Here is a 27,271-nt window from a genome sequence, read left to right as displayed (position 1 = left end):
GTCTTATTCCCTCTGTACAGTGACTCAGCTTAAAATGTTCACAAAAAAAAAACAAGAAAAAGAGAAATAAATATCAGTATGCTCAAATAAGTTAATCTGCACAGAAACAATGAAACTCAATATATACTCACACATTTACTAAGGCGCGCACCCAGTAAATGACACATGGAACAAATCCTTTCGGACAGAAGATTACAAACAACTGCACTGAGCACAGTAATAATTCACGGTATCATCATCATTATCACGTACCAGATGAAAGAATACCAGAAATTGATGAGCATTTTTCTACAAAGTACCATGACTTATATATTAAAATGTTAAGTGCACAAGCCGCTTCTTTTTCCCTACAGGACATCAAGCCCTCTGTCTCTGCTTGTTTGCTCTCCTGAATGGCTACGCTCCTCCCCTCACTATCCAGCACACCTCCTTCACTACAGAACAGTGAATCTGCTCTTGCAAGAAACAATTAGAAGTTATTTCAGTAATATTTACAATACAACCAATAAAAGAAGAATTGCGACCACAATAGTAAAAGAAATGCTTGAGAATTTTTATTAATTCTGTTAAATCAAAACCTATTTCTTTACCAAAAATCCAGAAAACAAGCCTGGAACAAACAGAAAAAAACCCCACAAGAAACACAGCTTAGAGCTCAGTTAGGGCAATGGAGACCTTGTAAAGCACAAGGCCAAACAAATGGCTATATACATTCAGTCAAAAGAGCCTTTGTATGGTCTGGCACTGATGTTAGATGAGAAGGCCTGGCTCACAAATGACATTCCAATTCATCCCAAAGGTGTTCAGTGGGGTTGAAGTCAGGGCTCTGTGCAGGCCACTAAAGTTCCTCCACACTGGTCCGTGCCTTTATAACCTACAGGCTGGACTACTGTGACACCATTTTACCTGGATGCTCCAATACATTACTAAATAAGCTCCAACTGGTCCAGAATGCAGCTCCTAGAGTCCTTAAAAGGACCAAAAAATTTGACCATATATCTCCAATCCTGTCGTCATTCCACTGGCTACCTGTTAAATTTAGTGTAGTAGTATAAGATCCTTCTCTTAACATATAAATCATTAAATGGCCTGGCCCTGCAGTATCTTTGTGAATTAATTCAGTCATACAAACCCATATGTACGCTCCGCTCACAAAATAACGGCGTGCTGACAGGTCCTAGAATGAGAAAAACCACAGTAGGTGTTCAAGCATATTCCTATGTTGCCCCAAAACTGTGGAATCATCTCCTGACCTCTGTTTGGGACTCCAACACACTCTCTAGATTTAATCCTAATCAATCCTCTCTCTCTCTCTCTCTCTCTTTTTTTTTTTTAAATTTGAGCCCCTGAGCGATGTTTGCCTTAGTTGCCACACAGGAGCACCACAGCTGCTAAAGTCACCACCAGAGTTTCACCAACCATGAAGCTTCACGCTATACAAAGCTGTGCAAATCTCACCTGCATGCACTGACCCTCCTGATGATGCTGCTACTGCATAAATTCAAGCTATCTAATTAACCATTGCTCTACCGGTTTTCCCGTTTTTGTATTCTAATGTTTTATTCTAACGCCGTTTGCTACCCGGTGTCGATGAGAAGAGGATGGGTTCCCCTTCTGAATGAAAGGTTGCTTCCTTTTGCTCTTAGGGAGTTTTTCCTGGACTCTGTCACCATTGGCTTGCTCATGAGGGCTTGGACCTGGATTTTTCTGTAAAGCTGTTTGTGACAGCACCTTTTGTAAAAAGTGTTATATAAATAAGCTTTGACTTGACTTGACTTGACACTACAGTCAAGCTGGAACAGGAAACTGTTCCCACAAAGTGGAAAGCATAGTTTGGAGTCCAAACCCTGAAACCCTTTACTGTTGGCACTATGCATTCTGGGAGGTGGTGTTCTCCTGGTATCTGCCAAAGCTCATCCATCAGACTGCCAAGTAGTGAAGGATGATTCATTACTCCAGAATCTCTCCAAATCATTTGGTCTCATCTGACCATAGAACATGGTACAACTGAGAGTTCCATTACTGTCTGGCAAACTGAAGGCGCTTGAGTTTATTGCTCTTGGAACTCTCCCAAGGAACCTACCCTATATTGCCAAAAGTATTTGTCCCATTCTTAATCCATGGGGTTTAATATGGTGCTGGCCCTCCCTTTTGACAGCTTCAAATTTTCTGGGAAGGCTTTCCACAAGGTAAAGAGTGTGTTCATGAGAATTTTTGACCATTCTTCCAGAAGCGCATTTGTTTGAGTTCAAACACTATGGTTGGATGAGAAGGCCTGGCTCGCAGTCTCCACTCTGATTCATCCCAAAGGTGTTCTATCGGGTTGAGGTCAGGACTGAGTTGAGGTCAAATTCTTTCACACCAGACTTGCTCATCCGTGTCTTTATGGACCTTGCTTTGTGCACTGGTGCGCAGTCATGTTGGAACAGGAAGGGGCCGTCCCCAAACTGTTCCCACAAAGTTGGGAGCATGAAATTGTCCAAAATCTCTTGGTCTGCTGAAGCACTAAGGTTCAAAGCCCAACTCCTGAAAAATAACCACACACCAAAATCCCCCCTCCACCAAACTTTACAGTTGGCATAATGCAGACAAGTACCATTCTCCTGGCAACTGCCAAACCAAGACTCATCCATCAGATTGCCAGACAGAGAAGTGTGATTCATCACTCCAGAGAACACTTCTCCACTGCTCTAGAGTCCAGTGGTGGCGCTTTACACCACTGCATTAAACTCTTTGCATTGCGCTTGGTGATGTAAGGCTTGGATGCAGCTGCTCAGCCAAGGAAACCCATTCCATGAAGCTCTCTATGCTGTTCTTGAGCTAATCTGAAGGCCACAAAGTTTGGAGGTCTGCAGCAATTGACTCTGCAGAAAGTTGGTGACCTCTGTGCACTATGTGCCTATGTGGCCGACCATATTCGTTCCCAATCGCTTCTACTATGTTATAATACCACTGACAGTTGACTGTGGAATATTTAGTAGTGAGGAAATTTCACGACTGGACTTGTTGCACAGGTGGCGTCCGATCACGGTACCATGCTAGAACTCACTGAGCTCCTGAGGGTGACCCATTCTTTCAGAAATGTTTGTAGTAGCAGTCTGCAGGCCTAGGTGCTTGGTTTTATACACCTGTGGAATGAAATGATTGGGACAAATGAATTCAATGATTTGGATGGGTCAGTGAATACCTTTGGCAATATAGTGTATGAAGGTGGTGTATGATTGTGATTTGGAAGACACTCTGACCCTAAGTCCTAATGTCTGTAACTTCTCAGCTGTGATCTGTGGAGATTCTGTCCACTCAAACCATCCTCCTCAGCGTGCTTGGGGTCAATATAGACATATGTCATCTTCCTGGCAGATTCCAAACACCTCTAGTTGGTTTAAACTTCTTAATTATTGCCCTGATGGTGGAAATGTCCATTTTTAACTCTTTAGCCATTTCCTTGTTGTCTGCTTTGTGCCTTTTGACATGCATCTTTGCTGTATTCTTTGGTCTTTCTTGTAACAACAGATGACAAGTACAAGCCCAATTCCAATGAAGTTGGGACATTGTGTGAAACATAAATAAAAACAGAATACGATGATTTGCAAATCCTTTTCAATTGAATACACTACAAAGACAAGATATTTAATGTTCAAATGGATAAACTTTATTGTTTTTTGCAAATATTCACTCATTTTGAATTTGATGCCTGCAACACGTTCCAAAGAAGTTGGGACAGGGGCATGTTTACCACTGTGTTACATCACCTTTCCTTTTAACAACACTCAATAAGCGTTTGGGAACTGAGGACACTAATTGTTGAAGCTTTGTAGGTGGAATTCTTTCCCATTGTTGCTTCTTGTACAACTTCAGTTGCTCAACAGTCTGGGGTCTTCATTGTCATATTTTGCGCCTCATAATGCACCACACATTTTCAACGGGAGACAGGTCTGGACTGTAGGCAGGCCAGTCTAGTACCCGCACTCTTTTCTACAAAGCCACGCTGTTGTAACACATGCAGAATGTGGCTTGGCATTGTCTTGCTGAAATAAACAGGACGTCCCTGAAAAAGACGTTGCTTGGATGGCAGCATATGTTGCTACAAAACCTGTATGTACCTTTCAGCATTAATGGTGCCTTCACAGATGTGCAAGTTACACACGCCATGGGCACTAACACACCCCCACACCATCAGAGATGCTGGCTTTTGAACTTTGTGCTGATAACAATCCGGCGGTCCTTTTCCTCTTTGGCCCGGAGGACACAATGTCCATGATTTCCAAAAACAATTTGAAATGTGGACTCGTCAGACCACAGGACACTTTTCCACTTTGCGTCAGTCCATCTCAGATGAGCTCAGGCCCAGAGAAGCCGGCGGCATTTCTGGGTGTTGTTGATATATGGCTTTCGCTTTGCATGGCAGAGTTTTAACTCGCATTTGTAGATGGAGCGACGAACTGTGTTCACTGACAATGGTTTTCTGAAGTGTTCCTGAGCCCATGTGGTAATATCCGTTACAGAATGATGTCGGTTTTTAATGTAGCGCCGCCTGAGGGATCGAAGGTCACGGGCATTCAGTGTTGGTTTTCTGCCTTGCCACTTACTTGCAGAGATTTCTCCAGATTCTCTGAATCTTTTGATGATATTATGGACTGTAGATGATGAAATCCCTAAATTCCTTGCAATTGCACATTGAGAAACATTTTTCTTAAACTGTTGGACTATTTGCTCACGCAGTTGTTCACAAAGTTTATGTTCCCTTTCAGGGATGCTCCCTTCATATCCAGTCATGACACTCACCTGTTTCTAATGAACCTGTTCACCTGTGGAATGTTCCAAACAGGTGTTTTTTGAGCATTCCTCAACTTTCCCAGTCTTTTGTTGCCCCCGTCCCAACTTCTTTGGAACGTGTTGCAGGCATCAAATTCAAAATGAGTGAATATTTGCAAAAAACAATAAAGTTTATCTGTTTGAACATTAAATATCTTGTCTTTGTAGTGTATTCAATTGAATATAGGTTGAAAAGGATTTGCAAATCATCGTATTCTGTTTTTATTTATGTTTTACCCAACATCCCAACTTCATTGGAATTGGGGTTGTAGATGGAAATTTGGCCTGGGTGTTTATACTGACTCATATTTATACCCCAGTGAAACAGGAAGTCATGACTGAACATGTAAGTGCTCCTACTCACTCGGTTAAACTTTAATACATAAAATATGTAATATACTTAAGTTACGTTTTACTCACAAGGATTTGTAGAGGTTCCAACAAATGTGGCACAGACGGTGATTTAGGGAAAACATTTCATGAGATATATATATATATATATATATATATATATATATATATATATATATATATATATATATATATATATATATATATATATATATATATATATATATATATAGACACTGTACCTTACTAAGCAGAACATTTAAAGACAGTAAACTACAAATTTGAATTAGACTACAATACAAAAGATTCTTTCAGTAATTTCTTCAGTTTATTCTTGTAATGCGCACAATCACAGGAAACACCACACTTAAACATAATAGTTGAATAAATAGCATGAGAAGCATAAGAAACAGGGCAGTGAAGTAAAAAGGATTCTATTTAATTGCATATTCATGAAATGTGGAATGTCAAAACATGAATTTCACCTTTATTCAGGACTAACACTAGAACAACATTACCCAGAATGAAAAATATGATATATTTTACTGTACTTTAGGGTAATATTTAGCTTTTGACTGACATGGGAATAACATGGATATGCAATCAATCAATCAATCAATCAATCAATCAAGCAATAAATAAATAAATAAATAAATAAATAAATAGTTACTTCACTGCCCCACATTCTATTCTGACAAACTAGAATGACACTGAATAGGGATGACTATATTTTCCAGTGAGATTCTGGTTCTTCTGTCCTTTTACAGTCCTTCTCTACGGCAGTGCAAGTTTGGTGCAATGTGAAGAATCTGAATAAGAAAGTAAAATTATGAAACAATGCTGAACACAAGTATAAAACGCATTAATTCAAAGTACACTCAGCAGCCACTTTATTATTTACACCTAACTTTATAGCTGTACCTAACAGGCTGCCACACATCTTACAGTCAGTTGTAAGGTGTGAGTGGGTTTACAAATGTACAAAGACGTCCTCTGTTAAACTCTGATACAGTCAAGTAATGCTGGAATGCAAACCACACAACACGCCACATCTTAAACCTGGTCTCAAATGCCTCTCAAATGTACAATTTCCTGATATAATATTCATATACCTTTTCGTTTCATTTATAAAACACAACTGCACTGCTCAAATAACCTACTATACAAAACATCTGATGAATGCATATAACAGAATACAAGATCACACCACAACAGAAATAACTGACCAAACTCCACCAGCACTCTCAGTTTACCTTTCTTGGATAAATTCAGGATATTCATGCTAGTTTTCCCTGAAAGCTGAGAAAGGATAGATGTAGAGGAGATTGTTCTTATTGATTTTCAAAGCTTTCACACACATACGCCCGCACACACAGACAATAGGCTCTAAGCTGGCATTTTGAAAGTGGATAGGGAATGGGTTTGGGAAGGTGGCCGAAAAACAAAAAGGGACAGAGTTGGATTTCCTAGCTTTAGTGTCCCATATCAATACAGGCTGGAAAGATGGCTCTACAACTTCCACTGGAGGATCGGCTGCATGTTCAATTGGTAAGGGGACATTCCAAATGAGAGGGGTGTGCCTGCATCCCATAAGACACACAAGACATGCCTACATTATAGAATTTACAACCAAATCAGCTTCTTCTTTACTCTCTGCCTTTGTTCATTGTCTGATGTTTGCTAGCTTTTACTAAACGTGTCATTGGTAGAATCCTTCTGGCTCCCTAAAGAACAAATGGTTGATTCTTTTTAATGGCCCAGCATAGTATTTGTCCTCCTAAATGTTATATCATCAAAAAGCCTGTCAATTTATTCATACTTTTGCTTCAGCACATTTATTGTGCACTGACTGTCTTCAAGTATTGTAAGATTTTTTTTTTCCATATCGCCCACCCCTATGTCATACATAACACTGTCTACAGCCAATCACAGACTACACTAATATAGATGGAATGCGACAGCAAGGCGACAGAGAAAAAGGAAAACACTCACTTTTAAGGCAATTTTTGGGAAGGTAATAGAAATATACAGAATTGTCTATGGTTATTTCTTTTTGATAGACATTAAAAAGCAACTGTGCTGGGACTTAAAGAGCGTAAACATGTTGTAATGAGGTTCTTGTAGTCTTATGGGGTGCACATAGACAACCTTGGTCAGGATTCCCCTAGTACTAGACCGTACTATTTAAGCTTGCATGCTGGGGTGATGACAAAGTCAAACTAGAGACTGTGATTCTCCAGATTTCAGATGTCATATGATCCACTTGTGCCCCAAGAGTTGGGTTGAATGATGCAAAAATGCAACAGTCAGAAACATTCTAGGTGAATGGAAATAATAATTGAGAGACACTCAAGCAAATGTACTTGAGAGTTGCTGTTTCTTTTGGTGGACCAGTGTGACCTGGTTATGCAAGGCGCTGGAAAGCCAGAGGAAAGCAAAGGAAAAAGAAACCAGTAGCTGGAGGTTTGAGTGAAGCGAGTGATTAAGTAGGATATACCTAAGGCTGGGTTTTTTTGGTTTTTTTATTGTACCAAATCCAAAACAATTCTAAATGCAATCAGAAAACCCCACAGAGTTCTCTTTTTGGACAAAATGGACTCTTAATAATTAAGATTAATTAATTACAGATGGCCTTTGACCAGTTTGCCAAAGTATTACAAAGCTACAAAGACTGATTGAGTCATTCTTGCAGTTACTGCTGTGTTGCTTGCATGTGGTGTGTTGTGTCTAGCATGATGATGAGGATGGGGACATGGAAGCCATGGTGCTTCTCACAGTCAAAGTCTCTGCAGCTTTTTTAACACAGATGAATTATCTAGTTTTGAAAGCCAAACTTGAGGCCTCTTTGGTTGTTTTTCACTCTCCTTGCTCTGTGTGTCATTAAAGCCTCATAGAGAAACCAGGCTGAAATGACAAAAGGTTTGTTGGAGTAGCAAATTTGCAGTGGCCCACATATTTATCAGAGTGTAAAATCTACTGAAAACAAAACATAATTAAATAAATACATAAATTTATGCATCTTTGTTTTGGTCATACAGATTTGATTTGAATAGGGTCTTTTGAGGACCAAATATCATAACCCAGCCCTAGTTATACCTTTAAAAAAGGATCTACAATGGCTACATTTGCCCACATAATATATAATCTCTATATTTCAAAATTACAGGTTCACAGACACTCATATATAAACGCATAATCTGATATCTGATCCTCTCAGTCACTCCTTCTGGCTCAGTTATTGCCCTGTGCTTTTTCGCCAGAGGACAGAATGGAATTGAGAGACGGCTGTTTTGGTTTGGGTTTGACAGACATGAGCGAATCGAGGTCCACCAATGAGGCTCCTTCCCCAAGGAAACTGCCAGGCTTTTTGCCGTCCCCTGTGGGCACAGCAGAGTCAGCACATATGAGTGAATGAGTAAAAAGATGGACATTTTAAGAGCTGTAAAGCTGGAACAGTGATTTATGAAGCACAAGGACAGACAGAGACATGTTGAAGGAATAGCTGGACCGAAGAGGCTAAAGTGGCCAATAAAAGGAAGTGAATAACCAGTCCTTTAAATAATAAATGAAACAAATAAACTGGACACAGCTAAGTGGACTTCATTAAGTGACATCATTACTCTGGATCGAACTATTAAAAGGCCCTACGCAGACAACATGTAGTAAAGGCAATTAGTAAAAATGCGAGGGAAAGAAACTTGTTCTTACTCTCTGTAGAAGTTCCCCAGGCACTTGAATTTCCTCCATCACCAAAGGGATCGTCTACTGCTGTGCCATGAGGGGGAACTGCTGGAGCACCCCAGGGATCGTTAGCAGGAAGTGGTGAAGCTGAAGGTGGGAAAGGAAAATACTTAATTACTCCAGAAATGTAGCAGTAAAGTATGACTGAGTTTCAATATCATGCAATTGGAAAAGGATAAAATAATTATTTAAAATCAAATGACCTGTTTTGTTGATTTTCTACATGACAATATGATAACACACCCTACAAAGAGCGCAAAACCTTTTCCCATATTGGGGGGAAAAAAAACAGGAAATGTGGCCTTGGCAACAATTTATATTTATTTTTTCCTGATAAACTCAAATGAACACACATTGTACACTAAAATTAACAGGAAAATGCCATATTAATATATAGTATATAACAACATGAAAGCAATCTGCTAGTTATCAGTCACAAAATGTAGGAAGTGGAGTTCAGGCAATTAAACACAGAAAAGGTTGATTTTTTTCAAGCGCTGTAGAGAATCTTGAGCATCGCCATGGGAACACGGCTATTAGGCAGCATTTTTACTTCTATACCGTCATCATAACCATGGAAACAGCAATTTAAAGAATGCTGAACATGACTTGTCATTTACATGCGTCTAACCTGAGGGTCTAGGCTGTTTTCATGCACTAAGAAATAGTTTATAATCACTAAATTCCAATCTGATAACGAACCTTTAGCTGGGTCTGTCAGTCAGCAGGCTTAGCATTATGAAAGCTTACTTTATCAATACGAATACACCTGCTTTTGAAGGCATGCTAAGTGTTTACAATACAAGAAGCTATGCCTTATCTGTATAGTATCTGATCATGTTTATAGTCAGCTCCTGATGTTTTAGAAATCCAGAATTTTGAATATTTTAAAGTTATGGTTACAACTGTTACCAAATTTTGAGGCCTTTGGAAGTATCTGGATCTCTGCATGAATGTCTCCTAAGTATGATCCAATTTAGCCAATAATAATAATAATAATAATAATAATAAATAAAGGCTAGTTTAACAAAAAACACTCACAGCCATCATGTTGGGCCATATTTGTATTGTGATTGTCCTTTTATAAGTCCTTTTATATGACGAGTAATCAAAATGGTGTGTTTCATAAGGCATCAGGGCTCGTATTAACAATGTTATTTTAAAAGAACATTTTGGCGAAAAATGAACATGATTTATCTCTTACCACAAATGCAGTTGATCAGCCAAGACCTGTTTGGTATCTGAAGTTTGCTTCTTTAGTTCACAATGGGAGATGCTAGGCTAATGATCAGGTCACTGACAAACACTGACCAATCTCCATAAATACACACACAAAAAACACCTCCCAACCCACTCGAAACACATCCAGATCTTCAATTGAACAGTTTATTTTCAAAAAAGTAATAAACGTCATCCTCTAATCTCCTAAAAAGCCATCAGACGTCTGGCCCTTTTTTAATACACACGTCTACGGCCCAAGAATCGCCCAGCCAGTTTGCACTCAAGCTACAAAACATGGATATTCTGGTCTCCATGGCCAAAAACATCAAGCCTGGAGCTACAGAAAATAGTTGCCTCTTGAATCTCAGTCACAATATTGTTCAGAAAAATCCTGCTTAGATATTTCCCCAAACCACACCTTTGTGGAACATAAGCAAAAAAGGTGGCTCATGCAGCCCAAAAAGTAAAAAAAAAAAAATAAATAAATAAAACACAAAATTAAATAATCTGTTTTGTAATCTGTGTTTTCTTGTCTTTTGTATTCCATGCCCCCACATCACTCTTAACATCATGTCTTCAAAACATTCTACAGCATTACATTTTCTTTCATACTATGGGACAGCTTACTTAACGGTTGTTAAATGAGCCCTGGGAGGGGCGAGGGATGCCGTAAACACCAGTATCGGACAAAGCTTTTAAGATAATAAGATAAGCTATAAGATACAGCAAAAAACAACTTTAAAATGTTTAATATTTCAAAACCATAACATTCAATTTACTGGACTTAAAGTTACAAACTACATCTGTTATACACAACTACTGATGTAACTTCATTTGCTAGTTGCCTCGTTGGCATGCTAAAGGCTAAAAGGCTGACAAAAACAATAGACAGCATTGCAGCACGGTTCTACTCCAAGCAGCATGGTTCTACGTACGAACGTCTTAAAAACCGGTTGCATTGCAAAGTTGGATAGCTGACTTGGTGAAGGGCGTCTTTTCTCAGGATGCAAGTGACAGTTATCATCTGAGGCTAATCTTGCCTCATCCCCATCCACTGCAAGTGGCCACTTGTGTAACACAGGTGACAGACATTTGAGATGTGAGTTGAAGTGGTTGAAGGCAAGTTAATAAAAATAACAAATAAACAAACAAACAAACAAATAAATAAATAAATCAATCAATCAATCAATCTTATACGGAAGCATGGTTTTGGGCATAAATGGTTTTGAAGTCGTGATTACATATGGGGGAAAAAAAATTTAATATAGGCAGAACTAATAGTCAAGTCAAGCTTTAGCCATTTTATTACTGAATTTCAGGGGAATGTCTTAGACCACATCATATATCTAAGTATTATCATCACACTCAATAAGAAGGTCTGGTTTGATGCTTAGGTCTGAAATGCAAAATTAATATTATACTGATGAAGATATGATGCTAATAGTAGATATGATGATAACCGTCACTTGCATCCTGAGAAGACACGCCCTTCACCAAGTCCTATTTCAACATGCTCACAATCATCCCATTCATCCACTTGAGATGGTCTGAGGCACAGCCACCATTATAAAATGTTCTTCCACACATTGCACACAGTTACACATATCCACCAGGGAGGTCTCCAAATCTCCAACTCCTATATAGTGTAGTTTTGACAAGAAGCATTTACAAGCAGTTCTACAGCAAAAACAACTACAACACAAAGTTATCCTGCAATGGGCCATCATATTGTTTTTAGGCAATAGACAGGGAGCAGGATTGGATGATGGCATATTGCACTTGACTGTTTGTATGGCACTTTTCAGCACAGACTGCTTTTTGAAGCACAATACAAGGCAGTGAATCAGAACAGATGTCATCTACATTTATCAGTCCCAAAGTCAACATGAAGATAAGATAAGAAAACTTTATTGTCCATTAGATTTGCATAAAATGGAAATTTGTCTTTGGCAGTCTGGGACAGAAATACATGCTTAGACACATAAAACACTTAAAAGCACTTATAGCAACAGTGCACATGAACTATGTAGAGTATTACTTATTATGTCCTTCAAAATTCAAAATGTTCACAGCAGTGGGCACAAATGAGTTTTAGTACCCATTCTTCCTGGCTAGTGGGACCTTAAGTCTCCTGCCTGATGGCAAAAACTGGAATGATGAATGAAGGGGGTGGGTGGGGTCCTTGTAAATTTGGGTTGCCTTAATGGTTGCGGATCAGAGGTTTAAGTTCTGGAGTGACTGTTGCTCATCTCCAATAATCTTGCTGGCCTGGTTGACCACCTGGGTCAATTTATTTCTTTGCTTTATTGAGAGGTTCCCAAACCAAGACACGATATTGAAACTGATAATACTCTCTATAGATGATCTGTTGACCATGGTCAGAATGTGTTTGCTGGTGTTCAAACTCATCAGCCTCCTGAGGAGAGAGAGTCTCTGCCTTGCTTTTTTATAAACATAATCTACATTATTCTGAAAAGTGAGTCTGTTGTCGATAATTGTTCCCAGGTATTTAAAGTGATCGACTTACTCCACTTTCTCCCCATTCATGATGATTGGTTTGAAGACAGATCCTATGCTGTCTGCTGCCACCCTTCCTCCAAAACATAGCTCCTTGGTCTTACTGACATTAAGATCAAGGAAGCTACCATCAAACCAAGTGGCTAGATGGCTGATGCACTGAAAGTAGGAGGGGCTGGTAACATCTTGCAGGCAGGAAACAAGGGTCATATCATCAGTGTACTTTACAAGAGAGATGTCTTCACTGTTATATTTAAGCTCATTTGTGTAAATGGAAAATAAAATGGGAGATAAAACACACCCCTGTGGTACATCAATGTTCAAGACAACTCCCTGATCCACGAGACAAGGCTACTACTGACATTCAGGTCACACAGACGTTGCAGAAGGAGATGGTGTTGAACTGTGTTAAAAGCAGGGGAAAAAAAATCCAAGTTGTCCAAGTGGCCAAATACTTTATCCAGAAGAATCAGTGTGGCATCTTTCACTCCTCGACCAGCTCGATAGGCAAACTGCATGGGGTCCATGTGCTTAGCTGTTTGTGATATAATCTCCCTGCTCACCAGGCACTCCATGTATTTGCCTAATAATAATGTAAGAGCAATAGGTCTGAAATCATTCAACGATTTTGTGTGAGCTATTTTTGGCACTGGGATGATTGTTGCCGTTTTCCAGGCTTGGGGAACAAAACTGGTATTGAGGAACATCTGGAATAGCCAGGTTAAAACAGATCCCAGTTGGATGGCACATTCCTTTAAGACCCTTCCCTAAAGCCCATCAGGCCCATTAGCTCTATATGGGCTGACTCGTTGTAGGATTGCAAAGACTTCTTCTACTGTTAGGTGTCATGGGAGCAGGTGTCATTCCAGCACAGGGAGAATCACACTCATCACTAAAATCATGTCTGTCAAATCTAGAATAAAACCTATTTGGGTTGTTTGAGAGGTGAATAGGATCCTCATAGTGAGGGGGTAATCTGTGTTTCCTTCCCATCATTGTGTTTAATCATCTCCAAGCATCTTTTGCATTTCCGTTCCTCAGTTTATGCTCAACCTTGTCTTTATACACTGCTCAAAAAAATAAAGGGAACACTTAAACAACACAATATAACTCCAAGTAAATCAAACTTCTGTGAAATCAAACTGTCCACTTAGGAAGCAACACTGATTGACAATCAATTTCACAGCTGTTGTGCAAATGGAACAGACAACAGGTGGAAATTATTGGCAATTAGCAAGACACACTCAATAAAGGAGTGGTTCTGCAGGTGGGGGCAGGTGGGGACCACAGACCAATTCTCAGTACCTATGCTTTCTGGCTGATGTTTTGGTCACTTTTGAATGTTGGTGGTGCTTTCACACTCGTGGTAGCATGAGACGGCCTGCAACATCCATCAGCATGACTGGTTTGGCAGTGGGTCAGTAATGGTGTGGGGTGGCATTTCTTTGGAGGCCCACACAGCCCTCCATGCGCTCACCAGAGGTAGCCTGACTGCCATTAGGTACCGAGGTGAGATCCTCAGACCCGTTGAGAGACCATATGCTGGTGCGGTTGGCCCTGGGTTCCTCATAATGCAGGACAATGATAGACTTCATGTGGCTGGAGTGTGTCAGCAGTTCCTGCAAGATGAAGGCTTTGAAGCTATGGACTGGCCCGCCCGTTCCCCAGACCTGAATCCGATTGAGCACATCTGGGACATCGTGTCTCGCTCCATCCACCGATGCTTTAGGCAGATGCTTTAGTCCAGGTCTGAGAGGAGATCCCTCAGGAGACCATCCGCCACCTCAAGTGGTACTCAAGAGGTACTGAGCCTCATTTTGACTTGTTTTAAGGACATTACATCAAAGTTGGATCAGCCTGTAGTGTGTTTTTCCACTTTAATTGTGTGTGTGACTCCAAATCCAGGCCTCCATTGGTTAATAAATTTGATTTCCATTGATGATTTCTGTGTAATTTTGTTGTCAGCACATTCAACTTTGTACAGAAGTAAGTATTCAATGAGAATATTTCATTCATTCAGAGCTAGGATGTGTTAGAGTGTTCCCTTTATTTTTTTGCTTTTTTGAACATCCCTCTTATTTCTTTCTCCAGATCTCTCACTTTTTGCTTGTCTCCCTTCAAGAAAGCCATTTTCTTCTGGTTTAAATGATATTTTAGTCCTTTATTGATCCATGGCTTATTATTTGGGTAGATTCTGGTATTTTTAGTTTTAATAATAGAGTCAACACAGAAGTTTACATAGCCTGTAAGAAGAGGAAATCACAGTGCATTTTCTTTCTGTACTGACATATTTCTGAATGAAGCACAGTATCGGGTAAAGGTTCTGAGGTAAAAAGATCCATTTCAGGCTGACTTTTCAGACACAGCAATATACAGTAGTTAGAACATGAATTAAGACATAAAGCCCTTGGCTCCAGTGGCAGCGTCACTGGCAATCGGTGTTGTTCAGCTCCACATGTCTGAGACCCTCAGCAAAAATAGATGTCTAATGGCCATTTTCGATATCGATTTACATTTTCTTTGAGTAACTGACATGTAAATAAGGTTAACTCTGATCTGTACTTTGGCAGATTTGATGTCATCTATGCCAAATTTAGTCCCACCCGAGTCAAACTAAACTGAATTAAACAGCAGAAAAGTCATTTAAAAAATCTCTCAACAAAAACAAACAACATCACCCATCCTCTGCCAGTTGACAGTTAAAACACCACAGCAACTACTGATAATGGTTAGAAGAATATAATGGAAATACCTGTTGTGCCCCATGGGTCGTTATCGGCTTTAGCCCCATCACCGAATGGATCAGTGGGTGACACCGCTGAAGTTCCTACATCGCTACTCCATGGATCTGGCTTGGCAGCAGATGGTTCTGAGCCTGATGGCTCAGAACCAGGAGCAGACTCTTCAGGAAAATCTGTTGGTGAGCCCCAGGGATCCGACTTTTGCGGTTGTGATTCTACTGGCAAGTCATCTGATGCACCCCAAGGGTCGTTACTAGCTTGACCTTTGTCTTCTGTGGGCTCTGAAGATTCTCCCCATGGATCATCCTTGGCAGGGGATGATTGTTTCTCTGCATCTGCTGGACCACCCCATGGATCACTGGAGGCAGCAGCTGAGTCTTTTTTTCCATCTGCTGATCCACCCCAAGGATCATTGTTAGCCAAATCTGAATCTTTGGAATTGTCCGATGGGGCCCCCCAGGGATCGTTGGTGGCAGGGCCTGTATCTTTCAGAGAGTCGGAGGGTGCTCCCCAAGGATCAGAGCCAGATGGAGGGCCAGTGGTTCCTGCTTGTTCCCATAGGTCAGGATCTCTGTCGCCTTCCTTCGCCTGACAGAAATTTGCACATATGTAGTACATACGAAAAACATATAACCAAATGGCAATGTCTTATACTGTATTGTTAATCTCCATCATAGATTTTGAAAGAATACAGGCATATAGTGTAGAAATGTAGTGTTGTCTAAATTTGCCAAATGAAATGTTTTGCCGATTATATAGTCATAGACTTTGGTCCCGTCAACTTGTTTAGCTCTGCTGCCAGAGGAGTCTACATTTTGTGCGCTTCTGTGTTTTCTATCACTGTATAAAAGATGCGTTAGGCTTCTTTCTTTGTTCAATGTACTGTTGGATGGAAGCCAATGGTGGTTTACTGCAGAAAGTAAGTATAGCTTAAAGGCTGATGTTTGAAGTATGTATATAATATATACTTTATTAATTAAGTTGCATTTAGTTAGTAGTTAATTTTACAGGCAACTAACAGCTCCTGCATTAGAGAGCTGTTCCTTTTTGCACATGAACGAAATTTTGGCAAGTTTGTTTGACCAATAACCAACTTATTTCTTAATTAATCGATTATTAATTGTTAACTAACAAAACTAAATCCACAGAGCCGCCCCATGAAAACATCACATGCAATAACGACTTTGAGCTCTACTGAATTAAAAAAAAAAAAAAAAAAAAAAGCAGCCTAACGTCACAGATATGACAGTAATGTAGTCTATATATTTACCACATATTATTGGACCATATTAACAACATTTATGTCCTGACTGTGGCTAGCTTGAAGTTCATATGAATAGTTTAACCAGTCAACATGAAGTTGGTCACTCACAGCTGTGAAGCTTCTTTGTCATGTGACTAACTACACAAGCTAACCGTTAGCTAACAAAAACATTTGCAGTCTATAACACAAGGCTACACTTAAGAGCAACATGACCATTTTTAAAAAAGTCATCTGTACTCAATCTTAGCACTGCATCAGTTCAGAAGTGGAGAATCAGACTTGACTCCAGAAAAACCCAATTATACTTTACTTAGTAGGGCTACTGGAACAAGTAGAGCTGTTGTGCCTTCATGCATAGCAAAAAAAAAAAAAAATCCACTTTCTTGCATTGGCTTTAAAGGGTTAAAGTCTTATGTCTTCTGTTTTGTACTGTATGGTTGATATTTCGGTAACACCTTATTTAGAAACTGAAAAGGTTATGTTGTGGTGTAATAAGTGGTGTTGGAAAGAAGCAAATACCTGACAAAGTGATATTTACACATAGGAAACTTGGGATTTTAAGTGACACACCGGCGGTTACTGGCAGTGAATGTGAAAATTTTGTTTGTTTTTAAATGTAGCAAAGACAAAAGGAAAGTAAGTGTTCTCTGGAGCTCCATTTCTTCTATGTGGGGGACACATCTTTTAACAAGCACCTGATCAGAGAGACCTTGTAAAGTACTAATCAACCTCAGATATCTTTTTCATATAACCTTCTGATGAGCACCCAAATGCTACAGAAATCCCAGTAACAGCGCTGCAAACGTTGTGACGCAAGTGTAGAATCATTATTACTTAAAATAATTTGATAATGCAAATCAATGTTTTCACCATGAAAAGGTCACGTATTAACCAAACCATATAAAACTGACATTCAACTTAAACAATGGTACATTTTTGATTATTTATGCATGCACTCTTTGGATAATTATAGCTGACCAATATAAAAACAAACAAATAAACAAAAAAAACAAAACAACAAAAAAAAGGAAATTGCTAATCTTCATCAAACAACACTCACCCTTCTTTCTTCTTCTTTCCTCTTTTCTTCCAGGCGTCTCTGCTCCTCTTTTTTCTTTGCCATGGAGGCAGTTAAATCAGCCACGGAGGGGATGTTGTCCAAAGACGGCAGCCCCGTATATGGAGGAATCTCAGCCTTTGCTTTCTCATTTGGGTCTACAGAAGCTGGATGAAGATGAAGAGAAGCAACAAAGTTGACAATGAATGAATCAGGACCAAGAAACTCAAAAAAAAAAAAAAAACCCAACAAACAAACAAAAAAAAAATGTTACATTCATGTATAACCTTAACAATTGAAACTCTAAATGGTTGTCAGTTATTTCTTCTGATTTACGATTACAGAGCGATGCATTTAAATATCTGTTTAAATCCGACAGGACCAGAGTGTATTTTTCAAAAATGTGTCGGGTCAGGTTCAAACTTTACATTCAGCTTCTCACAACCTGCCTCTCTTCTTACTTTATTCCTCTTCTCTACTTTCATTATATTAAGCAGATTTTTTAATCTGGCATGGTGGATCCATCCACCCAGCATCGAAGTTCACAAGCCCACAACTTGTAAGAAAACCGAGCACTAGGTAGGTAAACTGATTCAGTAAAGGATAGTTTGGTATAGCCAGAAGCTAAAACCCTGCAGAAGGCTTTTAATTTGAAATAAGCTACAGGAAGTGGACAAACACTGAGCAAACAGTTAGAGCCAAAGTTACGAATTACACAGTTGTCAAAGGAGTGGACTATTCAGATGATTTCAGCAAGATGTATTTAGTGAACTGGCCAAATTAGCACACCCAAAGGCGTTTGACTTCACCTTATTTTGCAATGTTAATAAGTTCAAATGGACATTTTGCGGACTTTTACGAACAGTAGTGGTCTGTAATATGAATAAAGTGGGTCAAAAGGAACCTTACGTGATTGTTGTACTGTATAAATGCTAGCCAGTAGGCGAGCTACTGTTAGGGATGGTATATTTTGTTTGTTTACAACATTACATTGAGAAAATATCCTGAATGAAACGTGAGACTGACAGCCTCAGCCTGACCTTCAATGCCTGATCAGTAAAGAAGCTGAAGGGGGCAGCTAACTTTGGCTATGGTGACCCAGTGTAACCATGAGATCTGATTGTACTTTCCCAGCATATTGTAAAAGATAACAAGGCATTCTGTTAAAAGTAGTCAAACTCCATCTTTGACCACCTCTGATTGTGTTTTGAGTGATCCAATCACTGCTGGGGGTGTTTGAATCTTAAAGCTTTACATATGGTCAAGTGAAATCTGAATGAGATCCAATCACTGACGCATTCACATTAACACAAGACATAAACAGGCCCAGAGTTTTAGGAATAAAGCATAGCAGTAGAATAGTGCCAGAATAATCAAGTTTGAAAGGCTGTTTAAAAGCATTACTTGATGAATAAATGAACTGAATGTAGGATTTATATTAAAGACAGCTGATTATTTAAACAGATGATATTATTTTATGTATTTTTCAATTTTGTTCTATTTTACAGCCATCAGATCAACGAACCTTTAACATGAGGGAGACCCTCATTTACAATGTAGCTGAGAAATTCAGAAATCAGGGATTGAGAAGTTAGTAAATAGAAATAAAATGTTGTAAAACCCTAACTTTAATAATAAGAAGGTACTAATTAACCTTTAAATCATTAAACCCTTAAAATTACAATACAGTAACCTGACAAATCAGGATAAAATAAAAAGAAATAAGATGTAAGACAATAAATTAACAATAATAAAATAAATAAAAAAGTAACAAATATAAAAATAAGTAAGACGAATACTAATAAATTAAATAAAAGGAATAAATAGAATAAATACCTATTATTGTCACTACACAGTGTCCAGCACGATCCTGTCAGGTTTTAGTCAATATTGGGCCACTTCAGGACAGTTTCACACAGAATGTTGACTTGGGTCTGTTTTAGACTGAAAACCTGATGATGCGGTTTGGGCCGGGTCAGGTTTGGCCCGACAGGACATTCTTGGTCTTTATTCAGGGTCGGGCCGAAATATTAGGCCCGATTAAAGCTCTAATGGCAACTGAAAGTTTCTTACCGGTTGCCAGCTTGTCCTTAGTCTTCATGGCAAAATCACGCTCCTCTTTCCGTTTCTCCTCATTCTCAATAAGTACCAGCACTATCTTGGCCTTCTCTCGAACATTCACTCCCTGAACAAAGCAAGCAGCCTTTAAAACTGCACAACTGACACTTGCAATAAATGTTAGCACTTAGCATAAAAGCACTTTCAGATCTGACAAGGTTTGTATTTGAATGCAGGAGTAGTATGATTTTCATCATACCAACAGACTTTCTTTTAAAAAACTTTATATAACTGCAAGTTTGGGCAGACATTATCTATTTGACTGTGATGCATTTTAGTTTAATCACTAGGTAGTTAATCATTAGGTATCCTTTGTATGTCTAGAGTCACAACGTTGTAGGCGAGAAACAGTGGTAAATGAACAATAACACGCAAGCATGATATCCATATCTATGCAGCTTCTATGAGAATCAATGGTTGGTTGAGAACTGCATGTGAAAATGATTGTTGTCACTATCGCAGGGTTTATGTTTGGGAAGGATAACAAATGCAAAACAATCATTTAAAATAATACCAAAAATATAAGTTAGAAAGTACCTGGTCTTTCCCATCCTTGTCCATGAAGCGATACTCTGTTAGAGCTTTCACAGTATGAATGTTCTCCTGACACTGCTTTGGAATACGGTCAGAACCCGTTTTCAATAGATACTCCAGCAGAGTTAAAGACTGCAAGAGAGAGAGAGAGAGAGAGAGAGTGAGAGAGAGAGTGAGAGAGAGTGAGAGAGAGTGAGTGGGAGAGTGAGTGGGAGAGTGAGTGGGAGAGTGAGAGAGTGAGAAAGTGAGTGAGAGAGTGAGAGAGATTTTAAAACATGAACATATCTACACAGTGTTTTTTTTTACTGTATAATACATTTTTATTGTATTTAAATGACCAGTATTCTACATTTTTTTCACTTTCTCTGAGCTCCAGTTTTGTTTTTATGTCCCAAGGAATATTGATATCATTTTACCTGAGAAATTCCTAATCTCCCTATATCCCTTAGACTTAAATAGAGTGCTGTTATTGCTGACTTTTTCACAAGTGAAATTACATTCAAAAACTAGTCAAAGCTGAAATATACATGACAAACTGCTAAGTTCAGATAGAAATCTGCAGGGACATCCAAAAAAAAAAAAACCTTCAGGAACTCCTTTAGGATATCCAAATTGTTTGGAAGGAAGAAATGATGCATGTGCTTGCCAACAGCCATGAACAGCACAACGTTAAATAGTTTTGTTTACATTTTCCAAGCCAATAACTCTGCTGCAGATGGTCTACAATACTTTAACATGAATGGTTGGGCTAAACGGAGGCACTTCAGAAAATTAAGGACGCAAGAGTAAATCAAAGGAAGCACCTCCCCCACCCAGTTTAGCCATTTAACCACACTTATTTCCCCCAGATAAGGACAGTCACCCAAATAAAGATTTACAGGTCTTTAAGCAAGCCTACTTGAGGTTATTTAACAGCTTGACATAAGCTTGAGGCAACTGAGTGATGATTTAGGCATGCAGGTTGGACCATGGTAATTGGTGGGGTATAAGCTTCCATTGCACTAGCTACATTAGCATTATAACTTCTGAAATAAGCTAAACTAAAGAAGCAAATTTAGAACACTAAACACGGCTTCGCTGACTATGTTTGCTATAAGGGCAAATTCGATTTTTGGCCCCTTAAAGATCTCCTGACGGCAGTCAGGCGTGCGCCACCAACACAGAGCTAATTCTCTGCTTTTGGTCTTTAATTTCTCTCTCTTTATTAGCCTTTATTCAGCTCACTCACCTTGTAGACATGCCTCCAATTCTTGTCATCATTGAGGCGCTTCCACAACATGCCCATAATCTCACCGCATGCCACCACATTGTAGGTCAAGTCTGAGATGTCGGACATTTGCGAGCTGGATGGTCCCCAGGGGTCATTGGAGGTCGCCTCCCTTACCTAGGAAATAGGAGCAGACAGGAACCGTAGTGCCCTCACTAAAGCACACAAACTGAGCCCAACAGAACTGTTGACTTAACAGGCAGGAATCCGACAGGCCTTTCAGCCTTAATACGTACAAATATATCCATGTGCATCATGCAAGATATATTTTACATAACATGTATAGAATAATTTTGGTGAAAATTAACTATTGACGTTATGTGGGGGGTTACAGACATCATTCTTCTTTGGCCTTTCTCGATCCAGCGATTTTAGCTGATGATTAACTGCCATATAAATATTTGCAAGTAACAGTTTAAGAGCAAATACAGTCTTAAGACTATAAATAAATATATAAATATGTCCCGTTTTCTTATATTTACATAATTCTACCTCAAGCCAATGGACACAAACATACTGAAAATGCACTTGTCTTGGTTGCAACATAAACATAAGATTGTGACATAACACCTGTGAAAAATACCAGCAATCAGCTCAACTAATTACGATCAGGCGAATTTGTCATGATCGTGACCTCCCTGTTCTCATTGTTTGCTAGCTATGGTTCACCCTGGCTCTGGCTAGTTCTTACTGTAAGCTGTTTATGTGCTTCAACACAGCGACTAAGAGAGAATTCAAACAGCATAGAGAGTCTTGGAGAAATTAACAGACTCTCACACTTAAAAATGATGTTTCTTCAAGGGTTCCTTATTAAAGAAAATGGTTTGCTACAGAACCATGAACACTTAAAAGAACCCTCTGCATTGTGAAAGGGTTCTTCAGATGGATGAAAATGTACTGTAGATGGTTCTATATAGAAACTTTTCAGTAAGGGGTTTGTACAGCACTTCTATTGTAACAAGCCAGAAATCATAACAACAGAAGAGGCCTTGGTGCTACATAGAACCTTTTAAAGAAAGGCTTTTTTTATTTTTCAACCATCTACAGTACATTCTCCATCATGCAAAGTCCAGACCCCGACACTATCCTATTCTGACCTGGACCTATAACCGATAAACTATGGAGAATTGTTTAATTTCGACAGGGTAGTCCTATTTTAATCACTGTAACTTTTCTAGCCTTTACCGTAGCTTCAGCGGCCTGGGAGACTCTCAGACCAATCGCATGCGTTGTACGTATCACATGTGACGCTACTCGGTCAATCAGATCTGTGCATTAAGATGAGCACTGAGACTGTGAGAGACATGACTGAATTGTACTTTTTTAATTTGCCATTCCGTTGTTGACTGCGTAAGATACTAAGCTACTTCAGTATTCATTATATTATATTCATTACGTTATGATGTTCTGGACCTTTGCTTGAGGACACTTTCTCTAATTGGACCTTACTGAGTTCTAATTAAATAGCCCTTGTGTAGACGGTGAAGAGCTACAGAATTAGTAAAGCACAGAGGCCAGAGGCATATAATTACATCTATAGCAATAAGATAGGAAAGTTTTTGTATAGCAAACACAGACAAGTCAGAGCGTGAGGCACAGTAAACATCAGACTGGGTAAAAGTGGAGTGGTGAAGACTGTGGGATGCTTATGCATTGCAGGGTGGGATACGTTCTGCAGCCAACCCAATAGCCATGTTGTAGAAGGTAGAGATAAGCTCAGAAACACCCTGTTTGCTTTACATCCTCTTTATATGAGCAAACATAGATCTCCTTTAGAGGACTCATCTAAGCTATTAGTCTTCAAGCATTACTGGAATTATAGCGCAACAACAAACAGAAAACCAGCAAATGATATTAGAGAGGAATCAGGGCAGCTCCTGTTGAGTTTTCAGGAATAAGGTAGGGCAATGCATTTTGGATCTCACCTTGACCTCAGCTTCAGAGAAATTCTGAACAAGGTTCTTCAGTGTTCTGCGTAGCATTGACTGTGTCATGGTGCTGGATGTGTGGCCTACAAAGAGCTGATTAGAGAAGGCAGAAGGATAATAAGGAAATCATTACAAACACTAACGAAATAGTGCTAACAGGAGTGATCCATTCACAGCACAGGACATGGATTGATGTTTCTGCAACTACAGGCACTTTTAGGTCCCAGGAGTCGCATGCGCTGTGGATTTTCTAAGAGAAAGTAAGTTAAAACATCCTCTATAGAAAAAGAGCAAACTTTGGTGCACAGTCTTTATTTACTGGCCGACCACGCAAATAAATAAATGAGACATTTTATAGCAGGAAGCAGAGAAAATATACAATTACTGTCATAACACAATATCAAACACAACATGGGTGGTAACTGTAATATGTTACATAATATAACGTAATATAACATGTAATGAGCTAATCTATTGTTTATGATACACTTTATATAAAATTGATATACTTTACATAAAAATGTATATAAACATTATCAAAACATTTTTCAACTAAAACTGCACTGTATAAATATTAAATCTTACCCTATTTAAATAAACACTATTGCTAATCAGTAGTCATTTATAGCATCGTTTCTACAAATACTGTCTACATGTTTTTCAAAACCAAACAAACACAATTTAGCAAAAGAGCACAGCCACAAAGTGTGGGAATCCTAATCAAAGTGCCCCTGGATTCACAGAAAAGTACAAATCTTTTTTTTCCTTCTATTATTTTCTGCATGTTCGTAAAGGTGCAGCTTACATCCAATATGTTTGGATTTAGACTTTTACTATGAAATGACTTTCGTATTTATACAAAATGGTGTTTATACTTAGAAAAATGTATAAAAACAGGTACATTTTTCATCCATCAAGGCACCAACAATGTAAATGTATCCTCCAGCTGTGTACCTTAAATTCATTTTTCCCAGATGAAAAGTACATATTTGTGTCTTTTCATAACCCAATGTTTTAAAACAGAGCAATAACATAAAAAGCCTGGAGACGAGACGGGGTGTGTGGAGCCAATACAACTTACATACATGATTTGAGTGGATTATGGTACAACTATGTTTCCTGACTAAAGGTACTGAGATGTACCCTCAAGGGTCCTGCCCCACTGACAGTTTCGTACTGTTATTTCTGAGAGTGTTCAGTAGAGGTTGTTACATTCCTACTCCTTACCTCAACGACTTAAGAGTGTTTATACAACACATTCAGTTCATATGAAATTTTAACGTTAAATTCAATTGACAATTTTAAAATTGATATGCAATTGTGTACAGCCTATAATTTATGTTACAGACCTTCATACGTAAAATACATATCAGGTCCATTTTCAAAAAATCCAGACATTAAAAAGCACCCACAGTTGCAAAAACACCCAGACATAACCACGCTTGTGTGAGTAAATGTATGAATATTACTCCTATTATTGCAAACTATTATGACTCCAAAACTCACGCTGTTCCTCTCACCTGTTAAACAATGTCTTATGGTAATTAAGGCTTGTTCTGGTAGATGGCTGTAGCGGACTAATTCTCCCTCTCTTATAGATGGCTCACTCCATGTGTGTCTCTTTGTTGAAACACCTGCTCTTCACATCAGAGGTGAGAAGCGATGTCCTGCAAAACCACAAAGCTTCCATTACAGTTACACTGTCTGTGGAAACAAATGAAACCAGACAAAAGCTAAAAGCAAAGGTTCAGATCTGTGATAAAAGTAAAGGCAGCTTAAAGGGGAACTCCACTGATTTTTCTAAATTTCTGAATGACTAAACGGTTCAGATGGATACATTTCAGAGAAACTTACACAGTCAGAACTGTTCACAGTGGTGGTGATGGGAACCAGACAGCCAATTTCAATCTATTCATAGTGGAGGGGTGGTCTAAGGCAGAACAGACCCCTGAAAACCAGTCCAGGTTTTTTTTCCCACTGTTTTACCATCATCAGCATTATATATAAAACTTAGGAGACACGTGTAGGTTCACTGATGGTTTTGAATAGTAAATAAAAAGGCTATTAATATGAGACCCTTGCCTGCTACCACTACCACTGTCTGAACACTTCTCTACTGTGAACCACTTCACACCCAACCCCTCTGACTTTGTTTACATCTTAACCACTGCACTACGCAGACGTTTGGAAAAATCGGTGGAACTACCCTTTAATTGGGCATTAGCCATATGCGAAAATAAAAGGCCTATTTTTCAGCCTATGGGCCAAATTAGACTTCCATTCGGCAAATATACAAGCCACCACTTTATCAGCTTCATTCTCCCCTGTGTCCTTTAGACGTGAGCGTATTGAATTACAGGAGGCGGCTGTGCGGGGAGAGTGAGCGCTCATCACGACAGGACTGCGGTACAAAACCGCGCACAGACGGCACCGATCAGTTATTAACACCGCCACCCGTCCCGAATCATCGCCTCAGGAACAAAACCTCAGACTGCTCCTGCATACCACCCAGCATCGCTGAACACTGACATTACCGTGATACCTGCTCAGCTGTGCTCAGCTCAGCTCAGCTAGCAGCTACACAGCACAACAAGCCCCACACTGAGAGAATAACAGGCCAGTTTGCGCGACACACGGACAGCTCGCCTCTTCTACTTCATCTATCTGCTCGCGTCATTCAGTAACAAGACTCAGCGATGACACTGAGGAAAAAACTGCAATAATTCAGTACCGACCTGGGAGAGGAGAGAGAGACGGTGATGGAGAGGCGTGAGAGGAGGAGGAGGAGGCTTTTGCCGAGCCCTGGCGGAAATTTCCGCTTCCGTTACCTGTCAAAACAACCGCCTCCTCATTGTATATGCACGAAGAGGGCGTGGCAGCGGCGCCCACAAGGCGTGGACACAAATTAATATATTGAGGCTACGAGTCATTTCTGGCCTCACTATACTAATTCTTGAACTCAGTCTAGTAAATTGTGGCCTCAATATACCAATTCCTGGACTCAATCTAGTAAATTGTGGCCTCAATATACCAACTGCTGGACTCAGTCTAGTAAATTGTGGCCTCAATATACCAACTGCTGGACTCAGTCTAGTAAATTGTGGCCTCAATATACCAACTGCTGGACTCAGTCTAGTAAATTGTGGTCTCAATTTAGTCATTTGTGACTCAATACATTAATTTGTGGCTTTAATATAATATTTTTTGGCCTCATTATATTGATACATGGTCTCTCATTATATTGTATAGTCTAGTATAGCAATCAGTGGCCTCAAAATATTAATTTGAGGTGACAGTCTATTCATTTTTGACTTCAATATAGTAATATGTGGCCTCACTATAGTAATTTGTGCCCTAAACAAGCTCAGTTTTGGCCTACACCCATTGATTTGTGGTCTCAATATATAAATTTACGGCCTTAATATAGTCATTTGTGGCTTCAAAACAGTAAATAGTGGTCTCAACGTACTGATTTGTGGTCTCAATATTTTAATATGTGGTGTCAGTATATTATTTCGTGGCCCCAGTATAAATTCGTGGCCTCAAAATAGTAAATAGTGGCCTCAACATATTGATTTGTGGTCTCAATATATAAATTGTTGTCTGTTTCTTATTAAAAACATAACCTCCATGTCTCTTTATGGGCTCTGTGGTTTTCTAATATAGCTAAAATGATATAAATGTGGGTTTTGAAGGCGCTGTTGTGGAATTCTCCTC

General features: G+C 39.2%; 1 protein-coding gene across 1 annotated transcript; it reads right to left on the bottom strand.

Annotated features, from left to right (window-relative positions):
• Positions 1-5,472: 5,472 nt before the first annotated feature.
• zgc:194578 (uncharacterized protein LOC792915 homolog) lies at positions 5,473-26,399 on the bottom strand. Its single transcript, XM_017718571.2, has 10 exons — positions 26,290-26,399; positions 25,075-25,221; positions 23,552-23,647; positions 21,588-21,743; positions 20,363-20,491; positions 19,781-19,892; positions 17,711-17,874; positions 15,398-15,974; positions 8,875-8,994; positions 5,473-8,543 (listed from the first exon to the last, which is right to left on the bottom strand). Exons 3-10 carry the CDS (start codon positions 23,618-23,620, stop codon positions 8,398-8,400), a joined length of 1,473 nt encoding a protein of 490 aa, XP_017574060.1. The 5' UTR covers positions 23,621-23,647; positions 25,075-25,221; positions 26,290-26,399; the 3' UTR covers positions 5,473-8,397.
• Between the last annotated feature and the right edge of the window lie 872 nt (positions 26,400-27,271).

This window comes from Pygocentrus nattereri, chromosome 1 (assembly GCF_015220715.1).
Source record: "Pygocentrus nattereri isolate fPygNat1 chromosome 1, fPygNat1.pri, whole genome shotgun sequence".
NCBI classification, from domain to species: domain Eukaryota; kingdom Metazoa; phylum Chordata; class Actinopteri; order Characiformes; family Serrasalmidae; genus Pygocentrus; species Pygocentrus nattereri.
The sequence above is the reverse complement of the archived record's forward strand: the minus strand, read 5'-3'. Positions and strand labels throughout refer to the sequence as shown.

What these genes read in the sequence shown, in the direction of transcription:
- zgc:194578 (XM_017718571.2), bottom strand. Translation starts at nt 23,620, where the DNA reads ATGACACAGTCAATGCTACGCAGAACACTGAAGAACCTTGTTCAGAAT. An exon ending in ATTGGAGGCATGTCTACAAG is followed by an intron (nt 20,492 to 21,587) that starts GTGAGTGAGCTG and finishes TCTCTCTTGCAG; the next exon opens with TCTTTAACTCTGCTGGAGTA. An exon ending in CGACCCATGGGGCACAACAG is followed by an intron (nt 8,995 to 15,397) that starts GTATTTCCATTA and finishes TCCCACCTTCAG; the next exon opens with CTTCACCACTTCCTGCTAAC.